Source organism: Panthera onca, chromosome B2, assembly GCF_046562875.1.
Source record: "Panthera onca isolate mPanOnc1 chromosome B2, mPanOnc1 haplotype 2, whole genome shotgun sequence".
Taxonomy (NCBI): Eukaryota; Metazoa; Chordata; class Mammalia; order Carnivora; family Felidae; genus Panthera; species Panthera onca.
In genome coordinates, this window is record NC_138343.1 from 31,659,498 (window position 1) to 31,673,791 (window position 14,294).

Genomic DNA, 14,294 nt, shown 5'->3' on the forward strand with positions numbered 1-14,294 from the left:
GACCTGCCCATCTGGATGCCTGAGTTTTCTTCCCAGCTCAATCACTGACTAGCCGTGTGATTTCAGGCTGGTTTCCCTTTCTTTAAAATAAGATTTGACTGCTAGTTATTTTTAAGATGACTTCCAGGCTTAAAGTATTAGGAATATATGGGTGTCATTATAGTGAAGATATCAAAGAATTTTAACAGATTATCTTCTTCCAGAGGGCTACAGTTTCCATAAGGTTGAGAGATACAGGAATTATTATTCCTATTGTATAACTAGAGGAAGGAAGGAATCGGGCCAGATTTCTCTCCCTCCAAACAGGTATTTCATGCTCAGTGATAGTCAAGACATAAACAGCAGAATGAAGCAAAGGCTTATCTGCATGAGAAGCTACCTACTTTCACCCCACCCTGTTCCCAACAGTTGCCAGGTAAAAAAAAAAAAAAAAAAAAAAAAATCCAGAACAGCAGACATGCTGGCTAGTTCATTGCTTGAACTGGAAAGTACCTGCTGTTTCTGGAAATGTGAAAGTTTCTCTTTCCTAGAATAGGAACCTTCAAAGGTAAGGCCTTCCCAAAAGGCAGTAATGTACATGGCTTTGAATCTTCAGTGCTTGGCGTGTGTAGGGAGAACTGAGATTTATTCATTTGTGCAACAGACATTTGCTCATTGTCTACTATGAATGGAGCCCTGTGCCAGGTAGTCAATAGGAAGCTTAATAAGAAAAACAGCCTTCCATCCAGGAGTTCATGGTCTAGTGGAAGAACAAAGTGGTGGGAGGATACAGAGTTCAATAAAAGCTGTGAAAAAGGCAAGCTCTGGAGCAACGAAAGTACTTTCTCCAGACTAAGGAGATAAGGAAAGTCTTCCTAGACCCGACCGCTGAGTTAAATCTTGAAGAACTTGGGATAAATTGGGAGGGTGGTTCAGGGAATGGGAAGAACACACCATATGCAAAGGCACAAAGAACTTAGGAGGGCAGGAAGTTAGCTGTGGCTGAAGCTTAACACAACAGGAAAGGGGGCTACAAATGGGCTGGACCACCTTGCATACTCTGAGGAAGATCTGAGCAGAAAAGAATGAAAATCACTTGAAGGACTTCACAGAAGTGACATCACCCTATGTGTCTGCTAGGAAAACAATGACTTCGTGAATAATGGCTGGAGGAGATGAACCAATGGTGTGGAAACTTCTTTGGAGATGAGATCATGTAAGACTAAATGAAAGTTGTTTGTTTTAGTTTTTATTTATTTATTTATTTATTTATTTATTTTGAGAGAGGACAGAGAGAGCTTAAACTGGAGAGGGACAGAAAGGAAGAATCCCAAGCAGGCTCCACACTGTCAGCGCAGAGCCTGATGCTGGGCTCGAACCCACGAAACCATGAGATCATGACCTGAGCCGAAATTAAGAGTCGGATGCTCAGCTGACTGAGCCATCCAGATGCCCCTAAGACTAAATACAAGTTATAATAACAACGGGACTAGAGAGAGAGTGGATTCAGAGCCATTTACCTGATCTGATTATGAATTCAAGATTATGAACACAAGATATAATATAATTTGTTGGTTGAGATTGTGGACTCAGAGGTCAGGCCTGGATTCAACTCCAACTCCACCACTGTATAACCTTGGAAGTTATTCAATCTCTTTGAGACTGTTTCCTCATCTGTAAGATGGGGATAATAACAACCAATCTCATAGGGTTGAGAGGAAAAGAACTAAATATGATAATACCTGAAAAACATTTAGCATAGTTCTTATTCATATTAAAACTCTAATAAATGGTAGATATTATCAAATGTCTTATTAACACTGTTAATTAGGGAACTGTGCTCTACTCCCACCCCATACTCTACAGACATCAGTGAGAATGGGGAAAGATACAGAGAGGCAACCTGGTGAATATTTATGTCATATTGGCTAATATTTATCTGAAAGAACAGATAAGACACTGATAGGATAGCTGGCAAAGTAGTAGCTATAGTTACCTCTGGAAAGTGAAACAAGGGTTAGTTTTACGAATATGTGCCATTTACATAATAAGAAAACAATTGTTTTGTAATTTGACTTTATTTTTTATTTTTTAAAATTTACATCCAAATTAGTATATGGTGAAGCAATGATTTCAGGAGTAGATTCCTTAATGCTCCTTTACCCATTTAGCCCATCCCCCCTCCCGCAACCCCTCCAGCAACCCTCAGTTTGTTCTCCATATTTATGAGTCTCTTTTAATAAGAAAACAATTTTTAAATAGATGTATTATATCACAATACACGACTCAGCACCAGGGAAATGGTCACAGATAACACCCTCCCACCCACTGCCAGCCGCAATAAGAGCACACGTGGTCCAAACTTCCAGCATGCCTCCCAGACTCCAGGAATGACTACCCAGAGACACGAGCCCAGGGAAACTGAAAGCACGAGCTGCTCTGGGTCACGGAGGTGGCCATGAGAGGGCTTGGTGTCCTGGGGCCTCAGTCCTCCAGTTGTGTCTGCAGCAGACGGGAATAGAGGTCCTGCCCCTCGGCGAGCTGAGTGTGCTCCAGCAGCTCTCCCTGCCTGAGCACCAGGATCTGGTCCGCACTCTGCACCGTCTGCAGCCTGTGCGCGATCACCAGCACCGTTCGGTCCCCGCGGGATCTCCAGTCCTGCAGCTGAAGGGGGAGGGTCACAACACCTCAGAAAGGTAAGAACGGGGTGGGCACCACGTCCCCAGTGGGCACCATCTCTTGTGGCACAGGGTGAAGAAAGCATGAAAGACCAGAAAGTTGGAATGAGTGCAAGATACACTGCCCTTCCCGCTCAGCTGTCCCACTGCAGGAGGCGGATAGAAAAGGGAGCTGTGGAGAAAGAGGGGGTGTTCCCACACCCGGAATTCTCCATTCCATTCCCCACCCCCTGAAAAGGCACAGAGACTCATCCGCCCAATTCTGCATAGACTGGTCCTTCAAACGTGCCTCCTCAGGTCCCACTGTCCTGCCCTCCCACACCAGTACTTACAGACTGCTCACACTGGACGTCCAGGGCACTGGTGGCTTCATCCAGGATGAGGACTTGTGGGTCCCGCACAAGGGCCCGGGCGATGGCCAGACATTGTTTCTGTCCCACAGCCAACTGATTCCCTTTCTCCCCTACATCTGAAGAAATGGAGAAATACCCTTCTTCAGACACCAGTGGCCACAACAACATCCTCCTCGGGAGCAGGGGCAAGTGTACAACTGGTATTTCCCCTCGCACGCATCAGGGGGTATGAGAGCCGGTGTGAGGACCTGTGGGGGCTGCCCTCACAGAGGGAGCACGCTTCATAGAGGGAGCACTACTCCCACCGGCTGTTGGGAACAAAGATTCCCGGACAGGACGGGCAACTAAAGAACTCCTGGTGTTGGGGAAGGAGAAGTCGGAGCCAAGCAAAGGGCAAGGAAACACCAGACATGGACTTGCGGGGACACAACCCACACCCCCAAGAATCTCCAGTTTCTCTTCTGACCGAAGGTACCTGAATCCAGTCCGTGCTCCATCTCCTGTATGAACCTGTCTGCACCGGCACCGCGGACAGCAGCCATCACCTTCTCATCACCGCAGCTCTTCAGCCCATAAGCAATGTTGTCCCTCACAGAACCCGAGAACAGCACAGGCTCCTGCCCAACCGAAGCCACCTGTGCAGAGGCGATGGGCGCAGAGGGCTGTGCGTAAACCCCCATGGCAGGGATCATCCTTACCTCCTCGTCTGCCTCCCTCAGAATGGACTCTTCATGGGGCACCTGGGTGGCTGTCGGTTAAGCATCTGACTCTTGATTTCAGCTCAGATCATGATCTCACAGTTCATAAGATCGAAGCCCGAGTTGGGCTCCACGTGACAACATGGAGCCTGCTTGGAATTCTCTCTCTCTCCTTCTCTCTGCCCTGCCCCCATTCACACACACACACTTGCTCTCTCTCCAAATAAATGAACTTAAAAAAGAAAAAAAACAACGGGCTCCTTGTGTTTCTTCCACGGATCTCCCATGCTGTCTGCACATGGTTCTTCCCTCCTATCTTCTCCCAACCCTCTTCTTCCTCCCCACCCACCTGCTGGTGCAGATAGCAGTGTTCATACTGGGAGACAGGCCTCCCGTCCAGCAGCACCTGCCCTTTAGTGGGCTGATACAGATTCTGCAGCAGGGCAGCCACGGTGCTCTTCCCAGACCCATTGGGTCCCACCAGTGCAGTCATCTGACCAGGATGTAGGGTGAACGTCAGCCCCTAGAAAAGTCAGGAAACAGTTAGAGGCTTGCCTCCAGACCCTCCCCTTCTCTTTCTATCAGAGGTAAGATCAACTTCTGAGAGGCAAATGGTCTACAGGCCTCACCCCCTGGGAGCGAGGGGTCCAGGTTCCCTCCCCCTTTCAGACACCTTGAGCACAGGCTGGTCAGGGCAATTGGGATATGCAAAAGAGACATCTTGGAATTCCACAAGCCCCTGCAGAGTGGAAGGCGCCAGCGTCCCCAAAGGAGGCATATTTGGCTCTCGGTCCAGGTATTGGAAAACTTTCTCAGCAGCCCCTATGTTGCAGACCATATCTCCACACATGTATACCAGGGCCTGGAAAACAGAAAGGGAGGGGTCAGCTAATCAAACGTAGCTTCCCCAGACGCCAAATCCCCAGCTCCTCACACACTCCCCTGCGACACCCTGGCCAAGTCTCTCCTCCCCTCATCCAAAAAGGATCCCCTAGGGATACCTGGGTGGCTCAGTGTGTTAAGCGTCTTCAGCTCAAGTCATGATCTCACGATTCGTGAATTCGAGCCCCGCGTCAGGCTCTGTGCTGACAGCTCAGAGCCTGGAGCCTGCTTCAGACTCCGTGTCTCCCTCTCTCTGCCCCTCCCCTGTTCACGTTCTGTCTCTCTCTTTCTCTCTCAAAAATGAATAAACTTAAAAATTTTTTTTTAAAAAAGGATTCCCTACCTTCAAATGTATAATTTAGATGGAATTTAAAGGCAACCCAAAACCCCACTTCTGCCAATTCACAACGTAAAGGATGGAGAGGTCCACACCCCTCCCATATGGCACTATTTCTATCCCCAGACCCTTCCTATCACTGTTCCGTATCATTTGGGCACACTCTGCCTTGTCTAACTAGATAGATAGGGAGCTCCTGAAAAGCAGGCACGGTGCCCACCTCATCTTTACAGCCACCAGGGTACCTAGCCCAATTCTCCATACATGTAAGATGTTTCACAAACATCTAGGAAAATTATACAATAAAGATCAAGACCAAGTAACTAATTATTTTTTGAAAACCAGTAAATATTGGGAAAGAACTAAATGCTATTTTGCCTTTCCTACTCAACCTGTACCACTGGGTAACCAAAGAGCAGATGAGGGGAAGTCTCCCTGCATAGGCAAGTAAATGGAGGAAGGGGAATGTGTCCCTGTTTTGCAAATCCTAATAATTCAAGGGGTCTAGGCACTGAGCATTCATGGCTGACGCCCCCACACATATACACAAGAGAGAGATAAATGGAGTACATACACATATGTTACCTGTATGAAACCACTGTAGTGCATGAATTTGAAGAATTACTGTGACTTTTTTTTTTTTTTTTTTTTTTTTGGTGTGATGAGGGCTTTGTGGCCAGATTTTGTAAATATAGAGATATTTAGAGATATGTACTAAAGCATTTACAGATAAAACTATATCTTCAATTTGCCTCAAAATAATATGGGTGGGGGTACAGAGGAGACAGACTGGCCATGAGTTGAGAATTTTAAAGTAGGTGATGGGTACATGCAGATTCATTACAGTTTATCTTTTTTTTTTTTTTTTTTTTTTTTTGCATATGTTTGAAATTCTCCATAACACAATGAGTTGGGGGTTGTTTTGTTTTGTTTTGTATTTTTAAGGGCAGCAGATAAAGCCGAAGGCCCAGAGGCCAGAGAGGAAAGAAAACAGGGGGACAAACAGTATGCACAGGTTCCTGACTCACATGCACATGCTTGGCCGCCACCTCCTGGTAGAGCAGAAAGGAGAGCAGTGCACCCTGGGTGAGGTCCCCAGCCAGAATCTGCTGCAGTCCACGGTACAGCATCAGTGCCTGCATTCCCAAACTCAGCATCTGGAAGGTGAAAAGAAAGGCACTGAGAGGGGCACCTCAGTGGCTCAGTCCGTTAAGTGTCAGATTCTTGATTTTGGCTCAGGTCATGATCTCGCGGTTTGTAAGTTCGAGCCTCGCATTGGGCTCCATGCTGACAGTGCAGAGCCTGCTTGGGATGTTCTCTCTCTGCCCTTCCCCTGCTCCCTGATCATGCGCTCTCTCTCTCTTCTTTCTCTCTCTCTCTCTCTCTCTCTCTCAAAATAAATAAACTTAAAAAAAGAGAAAGGCACTGAGAAAGAGTCCACATTCTTTGCCCTCCCCACTCCTACCACATTGAACAGCAGAGACCCCAGGATGAGCTGGAAGTTTCCCATTGCTTTCCTTGCCCCTACCTAGGTCCTACCCCCCACCCCCCACCTTTCCTCACTCCCCCACACCCCCAGCCCCCTTGACCCCCACCCCCCTCACTTCTCCCCTCCATCCCCTGCCATGCAGCCTTCTCACCCTCCGAAAGAGCCCATAGAGGGTATGTTCCAGGTCTCGTTGCCACCACAGCTGCCGGCATCGCTCCAGGGCCTCCTTATAGAGACAGATCTCCAGATCCTCGGCCCCAAAACTGCGCACAGTCTGCAGCCCTCCAACTGCCTCCCGCACCACCTGCCCTGCTTTTGCCACTGCGTTCTGGATCTCCCGGAGCACTGCCTGGAAAAGGAGGGCAGGGGATATGAGGGGCTGACTTGGGAGAAGATAGGACACCCCCAGGTCTCATTCCTGCCCTTGGGATGCTCTGCTGATCTACCTAAAAATATCAAACTGTCCTCTTTCACTCTTCTTCCATTTCTTTCCAGAAGGACTAATGAGAGTAGAGAGGGAGGGAACAAAATATTACCAAGCTCTCAGTGCTAGGTAATGTGGGAGATACAGGCTATTTGTGTTCCTTCATTTAAGGTAATTCACACCAGTTTCAGTGTCTGAATGAAGAAAGAAGGGGTAGTTTTCCTAAAGGGCCACAGCTAGTTAACAAAAGGTGGGGATGTAACTCAAAATGGATCAAAAACCTAAACCACAGCTAAAACCATAAAACTCTTAGAAGAAAACATAGGGGCAAATCTTCAGGACACTAGATTTGGCGATGATTGCTTGCCTATGACACTTAAAGCACAAGCAACAAAAGGAAAAACAGATAAGTTGGTCTTCATCAAAATTAAAAACTTTCATGTATCAGAGGACTCCATCAACAGAGAGAAAAGGAAACCCACAGAATGGAACAAAACATTTCCAAATTATGTATCTGATAAGGGGCTAATCTCCAGAATATTGAAAGAACTCCTACGACTCAACAAGTAAAACACAATCCAATTTTTAAAATGAGCAAAGGACTTAAATAGACATTTCTCCACAAAATATATAAAAATAGCCAATAAGCACATGAAAAGATGCTCAACACCACTAATCATTAAGGAAATGCAAATCAAAACCATGGTGAGATATCACTTCATAACCATTAGGATGGCTCTTATTTTTTATTCTTTTTTTTATTTTTAATGCTTTTTATGTTATTTTTGAGACAGAGATAGAGACAGACAAAGCATGAGTGGGGGAGGGGCAGAGAGAGAGGAGGACATAGGATCCGAAGTAGGCTCCAGACTCTGAGCTGTGAGCACAGAGCCAGAGCCCGACATGGGGCTCGAACTCACGAACCATGAGATCATGACTTGAGCCAAAGTACTGAGCCAACCAGGCACCCCAGTCCTTATTTTTAAAAAAGTGGTACATATATGTATACAACAGAATTTTATTCAGCCATAAAAAAGAAGAAAATCCCACGATTTGCGACAACATGGATGGAACTTGAGGGCATTGCACTAAGTGAAATGAGCTAGACAGAGTAAGACAAATACTCTATGATGTCATTTATATGTGGAATCTAAAGAAAAAAAAATTTCACAGAAAAAGAGATCATCAGATCTGCAGTTACCAGAGACCGGAGGCAGGGGTGGCTCGGGTCATGATCTTGCGGTTTGTAGGTTCAATAAGGGATTGATTAGAGGAAGGTGGTCAAAAGGTACAAACTTCCAGTTCTATGCTAAGTACTGGGGAATGTAATAAAGAAGAAACAAACAGAAGATAACAAGTGCCGGAGCAGGATGTGGAGAAACAGAAATCTTTGGGTATTGCCAGTGGGAACGTAAAATGGTACAGGCACTGTGAAAACCAGTATGGCGGCTCTTCAAAATATTAAATACAGAGGCACCATATGATCCAGTGATTCTACTGCTGGATATATGCCCAAAAGAACTGAATGCAGAGACTCGAACAGATATCTGCACACCCATGTTCACAGCAGCATTATTCACTATAGCCAAAAGGTGGAAGCTACCCAAGTGTCCAGCAACAGATAAACAAACTGTGGTCTACGCATCAATGGATGATTAGCCTTAAAGCGGAAGAAAATTCTGACACGTTCTACCACACGAATGAACCTGGAGGACATTACAGTAAATGAAATAAGCCATCACAAAAAGACAACTACTGTATGATCCCTCCTGTATGAGATACCTAGAGTAATCAAATTCATAGAGACAGAAAGTAGAATGGTCATTGCCAGGCGCTGGGAGGAGGGGAAATGGGGAGTTATCATCTACTAGGTACCGAGTTTCAGCTCGGGAAGATGAAGAAAGTTCTGGAGATGGAGGGTGGTGATGGTTGCACAGCAATGTGGAATGCACTTAATGCCACTGAAATGGCATAATTAAAAACAGTGAAAATGGTAATTTTTACATTATATATACTTTACCACAATTTTTCTAAAAAGAGAGAAAGTGGAGCTGATATTCAGACTCAGGACTTCCTGACTCCATGTTTCTACTTTTCTCTACACTCCATCCAAATTCCCTCCTCTAATTATAAAGGGGAAAATTCTATCTAAAACCCTCTAAGACAGCACTTTTAATCTTTTGTGGGGAAGGTATGTACAGACTCCTTTGAGAATCTGATAAGAAGTTATCCTCTCCCGGGGCGCCTGGGTGGCTCAGTCGGTTGAGTGTATGACTTCGGCTCAGGTCATGATCTCAAGGGTTTATGAGATTGAGCCCCATGTTGGGCTCTCTGCTGTCAGCATGGAGCCTGCTTCTGATCCTCTGTCCCCCCTGTCTGCTCTCTGTATGCTATTTAAAAATAAGTAAAATATTTTTTAAAAATTAAAAAAAAAGTTTATCCTCTCCCCAGAAAAATGCTCCCTCTCCTTCCTGTCTCCTTCTCTCTCTCTCTCTCTCTCTCTCTCTCTCTCTCTCTCTTTCAAACACACACACACACACACACACACACGTGCGCACACACATATGCACACACACATTTATATAAAGTCCCAGGGGTCAGGGCCCTTCTGAAGCCTGTCAGAACCGCTGCTCTCGGGGCTGAGAAGAGAAGACCTTTGGGAGAGCTTTCTTCTCCCCTGGGGATTCCCCAACAGCCACACATACCTGATGGCGGACATTGTACATCTTTTCACCAGCTATTACCAGAGGCATCTCGAGCAAAGAGAGGAGGGTGAGTCGAGGGGACAGGCTGATCATGAAGCAATACAGCCCCACCGTTTTGACCAGGCTTCGCAAGAGCACATTGGCATTAAAAGCAAGCCACTGGCTCAACATTTTGGTATCCGAGCTCAACCTTGAATTCAGTTCCCCTGGGGAGGACAGAGCCGGTGAGGAAATGGTGTGTAATGGAAGAGCCCCAGAGACACCCCCCCCCCGCCCCGACCCTCCCCATTGACACAGCCCCCTCATCCAAACACCCCCCTCAGTTGCAGAGAGACCGGTGGAAGCCACCCCACTACCCTGTCCCAAAGAGAGCACAGCAGCTCCTTGTGCGGCACAGCAGGTGGAGGCGGGAAGAGAAACTGTTTGGGGGCGGGGAGGGGTAGTGGTCACTGAGGGGCAAGAAATGTCCAGGGGAATCCCACACCTGGACTCCAGGCCCCACCTGTCTTAGTCTCCTGGAAGAAACTGAGGTCCTGGCGCAGAAGGGAGGAGAAAAGCTGCTCCCTGACCCGCACGTTGATACTGGACTGGGTGAAGGTGAAGATGCCTCCTCGGGAGCCTGCGCACAGCGAGCTGTGGGGTAGGGAGGAGAAAGGGGATGAACAGGAAAACAGATGCAGGGAAGGAGGAAATGAGTGAGGGAAGCAGAGGAGAAATCACGGAATGAAAAGAAATGCAAGGTTGGAGAAAGTGTACCACAAGAGGCAGAAGAGAAACAGAGAGGGAGACAAGGGGAGGGGCAGGAATAAACAGAGAAAGAAAAAACAGGTCATGGTGAGCTAGATATGGGAACAAAATCATAACACATACAAATCCATGAGCATTTCTGGGGTTCACTCCATGCAAGACACAAGGGAAAATTGTAACAGCAATGAAGAGATGTCATCAAGAGAAATAGCCTATGACTTGCTTTTGACCTGGCCTCCTTCGGTGCTGTCCCTCCAGCCTTCCCCTCTGTCTTGGTCTCTTTCCTCCCCACTCTGAAGTCTTTCTTCCTCGTCCCACATACTTTATTGTGGGAACCACAGCAATGAATTCCCTTGCCCTCCCATTCTCTGGAGCCCCAGAGTCATGCTGTTCCCTCATCTCTGCTGTCCCTGCTGTTGAGAATTCCTCTTAGACCAACCACTTTTCCAACAAAACTTAAAGGAAAAATGTGAAAGCACAGAAGCAAGTACTTCACAAAATATGGCTTCTAACACAAACCTAGTTACTCTGTTTAGAAGGCTGCTGGGGTCGTCAGATGTAAAATGAGGAGGGTTTGAACTCTGGAGATCACAGTGAGAATGGACAGAAAAGAGCCACAGGAAAAACACTTTGAAAGCAGAGAGTGATGGGGCTAGTGTCTGAACTTCAGAAAGCCATCAATGATACTGCTGCTTGGAGCCTAGGAAACTCATCATTTCATAAATGGGAATAAGAAGAGGAAGCCACTTTCAAGAAGACCAGGAGGGAGTATGATACATTTGGAGCTCTGGGTATGTGGAGTGTGAGATGAGAGTGGGTTATCCAATGGGAAGGACAAGGAGGCGACCGGATTATAAGATTGGGGCTGGGTGTAGAAATATGGATCCCGGAGTCACCTGCACAGATAAGCTGAGCTCGCCCAAGAGGAAAACGCTTTCTTAGAATCAAAGAACTGGGTCATGAGGAAAGACTATATTTGAGGGTCCAGAGAAGGAGAAAAATTCTCCAGAGGATATAGAGTGGATTGGGAAGTATAAAGGGAGTCTATAAAAGCTAACTGAAGAAAGAGATCAATAATAAGAGATTATTCAAATGTCAAATGCTACAAAGAAGCAAAGAGAATAGAGGACTGATTTAAAAAAAAAAAAGCAGTGGCTTGACCAATAAGTACTTTTGAGTAACTGGTTTCAGCAAAGGGCAGCAAGGATGGAATGCAAATAATAATGGGCAAATATGGTAAACGAAAGAAGGAGTGAATGGGTGTGTAAACTAGAATGGTGAATAAATAAACGCAGGCATATTTTAGTTTAACTATTTTATGCTTTGCGAACAAAAGGATATGAAAACAAAGTTAGGAAATGGAGGGTACCTGTAACGATGTGGGACTACCAAATGGACCCAAACATCACCTACCTCACAACGGATATGACGCACATGGAAAAGATGGCGCTGGCAAAGGCGTCAGGCTTGAAATCCCCTCCAAGGATGTCAATGACACGACCAGTATAGTAAGGGATCCATGTCTCCCCTGAAAGAGGTGTGAAGGAGAACAGATGCATGTGCCGGCACCAAGGACCTTTGCCAACCCCCAATTCACGATGCCCTCTCCTGACTCACCCCATACGGCACCACCAAGGAAGATGAAGGCCAAAAGGAGAAAAGGCAGGTCTGGCCTGGAGAGCTTCAGCAGCTTCCACATCAAGTCTGTGTTGTTCTCCTGGCCCTGCTTCTCCTGGGCTCCTGGAGAGCTCAGCAGGGCCCACATTGCCCAGCTTAGCCCCACAGCCCCGTACTCCAACAGCAGCCAGCTCCAAGGGGCCGAAGCCACTCTGACTGGGGGAGCACTCAAGGCCCCTGGGACCAGGGCCCTCAGGGAGAGAAACAGCGGGATCACCAGGCAGAGAGGGGGCAGCAGTGTTCTCACCAATCCTAGCAGTCCTCCCACCTGTAGCAGCCACCAGAGCCCTCCGAGTCGCAGGGTCCCCTCCAGCCACAGGCCTGGAAGCCCTCGGGGAAACAGAGCCCCCAGAGTCCCCTGAAGCAGCCAGAGTAGAGCCAAGTCGGCCAGCAGCAGGAAGGCCCAGGGTCTCAGGCCACAGAAGCGCATGGTGCTATCTAGGGTGGAAGATGAGGAATTACAGAGGTTGGGGTCCCAATCCTCCCCTTAGCCTCACCATCCCGACTCTGCCCAACCCGCCCGTGGGCTTCTCATTTTACCCACCCCTACCCTGAAAGATCCCCTGGGTCCCCGGTGCCCATCAGTACGTCCCTGTACCATACAAGGCATTCTGCCGAGCAGAGGGAGCCTCATCCTTTTTTTTTTTAATTTTTTTTTAATGTTTGTTTATTTTTGAGAGAGAGCATGAGCGGGAGAGGGGCAGAGAGAGAGACAGACAGAATATGAAGCAGGTTCCAGGCTCTGAGCTGCCAGTACAGAGCCTGATGCGGGTCTTGAGCCCCTGGACCGCAAGATCATGACCTGAGCCTAAATCGGTCGCTTAAATGAGCCACCCAGGCGCCCCAGGAGCCTCATCCTTTAAAAAAACTTCCCGTGATCCCCGACCCCGACCCCTCCCCCCCCCACCCCCACCCTTCCGCCGCAGCCGAGTTCCGAAGAGCCGCCCTGCGGTCCCCGCCCGGCTCCCTCGCACTCCCCGGGGTCCAGGGGGACGGGCAGCAGGGGGCGCGGAGTGGGTGGCGGGTCGGGATGCGTCCGTTAGCGCTCCAGGCTTCCGGCCGCACGAACTCACCAGCGGCGGCTTCGGGACTGCAGTTCCGGAGGGCTTTCTGCTACGTGCTGAGCCCCGAGCTCTGAAACTCGCTCGCCCAGGCTCACCTTCGTTTCCCCCTTCTGTCTGCCCGCGACGCTCCTGGAGCTGGGGAGTCCCGGCGCCCGCCGCTTTCGCTTTCTCTTCCCCAGACCTAGCCCCGGTTCCGGGCAGGGCCGCCAGCAGGGGACGCGCGACACCTGCCGACCGCGGAGCCCCAGTGTGGAGCCGAGCGAGCATTCGCCAAGCCTGGCAGTGAGCTTCCTGCCCTTAGCAACAGTTACTCTGGAACAGAACACTGTTGCAAGTGTTTTCAATTGTCATTAAGTAAAATAAAGCTATTTCAAGAGCTGAGATGTTTTGTCATTGGAGAACCACTAGATTTTCTCGCCTCAAGCTCTTACTACCTGAAGCTCTGGTCCTATTTTGAGATCTGCCTCTTCCTCCAACCAAGCCCCAGTTTTAGGGTCTGGGATCAAAACAGGGCCAGATCCTGAGCGAAAAACGCTCAGGACCTCTCCTAGATAGAAGGTTCCAGACACTTTCACCAGGTCCTACGTGGGTTTCCACTTAACCAGATTTTGAGCCAAAAGGCCCTGATTCTTCATTTTCATCTGCCCCCTCAACATGGTACCTTGAGCAGAGCACTTGTTCAGATGCCTCTACATTTGCGTTTCAAATTACGTTGGCAGCACCTTTGGCATATGAGGAAAATGGACTTTTTTCCTGGTGTATTTTAACAGTGATTAAGCCGTAAACAGTATTCTAAATCCCGCCTGACCCAGGGCCCATCTATGGAACATGCAGGTTTGTTTATTCCAGAACTAACTCTTCAGATTGAAACAACCTGCCAAACTCAAAATATCCCCCAAGTAAGGATCACTTGCATTCCAAACTACCCCTTTGTTACTGGGGTGTTTACCAATGAGGCACTTCTGGTTTAAAGAGGGGTGGGGGATTTGAAGTAGGGGGTTACTGAAATCACTCCAACCTTGCCATTCTGGGATTTGAAGGCTCTCTCCCTGTTGAGCAAAAGCTCCCTGTTCAGCTACTTCCTACTTTCAGGTTTGTCCTTTGACTAACTCCTTAAGAGGTGACATACCCCATGACACGCACCTCCAGCGTGACTCAAAAAATCTCCTCATGTCTGTTTCATATTTCTAACCTGCTTACTTTGTCTTCATATTCTCCTCTTCAGGGAGTCCTTTTCCTCTTCAGTCATGGTCCTGTCATC

At 47.9% G+C, this 14,294-nt stretch overlaps 1 protein-coding gene across 2 annotated transcripts; it reads right to left on the reverse strand.

Moving 5' to 3' along the window:
- Positions 1 to 2,456: 2,456 nt before the first annotated feature.
- Positions 2,457 to 13,214, reverse strand: TAP2 (transporter 2, ATP binding cassette subfamily B member). 2 transcript variants are annotated; one of them, XM_060614252.3, is made up of 12 exons: positions 13,043 to 13,214; positions 11,910 to 12,407; positions 11,706 to 11,820; positions 10,048 to 10,178; positions 9,546 to 9,751; positions 6,568 to 6,765; positions 5,956 to 6,084; positions 4,382 to 4,570; positions 4,058 to 4,231; positions 3,486 to 3,645; positions 2,990 to 3,126; positions 2,457 to 2,643 (listed from the first exon to the last, which is right to left on the reverse strand). In XM_060614252.3, the coding sequence occupies exons 2-12, from the start codon at positions 12,397 to 12,399 to the stop codon at positions 2,464 to 2,466; spliced, it is 2,109 nt and encodes a 702-aa protein (XP_060470235.3). In that variant the 5' UTR covers positions 12,400 to 12,407; positions 13,043 to 13,214; the 3' UTR covers positions 2,457 to 2,463. The 2 variants fall into 2 exon arrangements, with proteins under 2 accessions (XP_060470235.3, XP_060470236.3); XM_060614253.3 differs by lacking the exon at positions 13,043 to 13,214 and adding an exon at positions 12,883 to 13,028.
- Between the last annotated feature and the right edge of the window lie 1,080 nt (positions 13,215 to 14,294).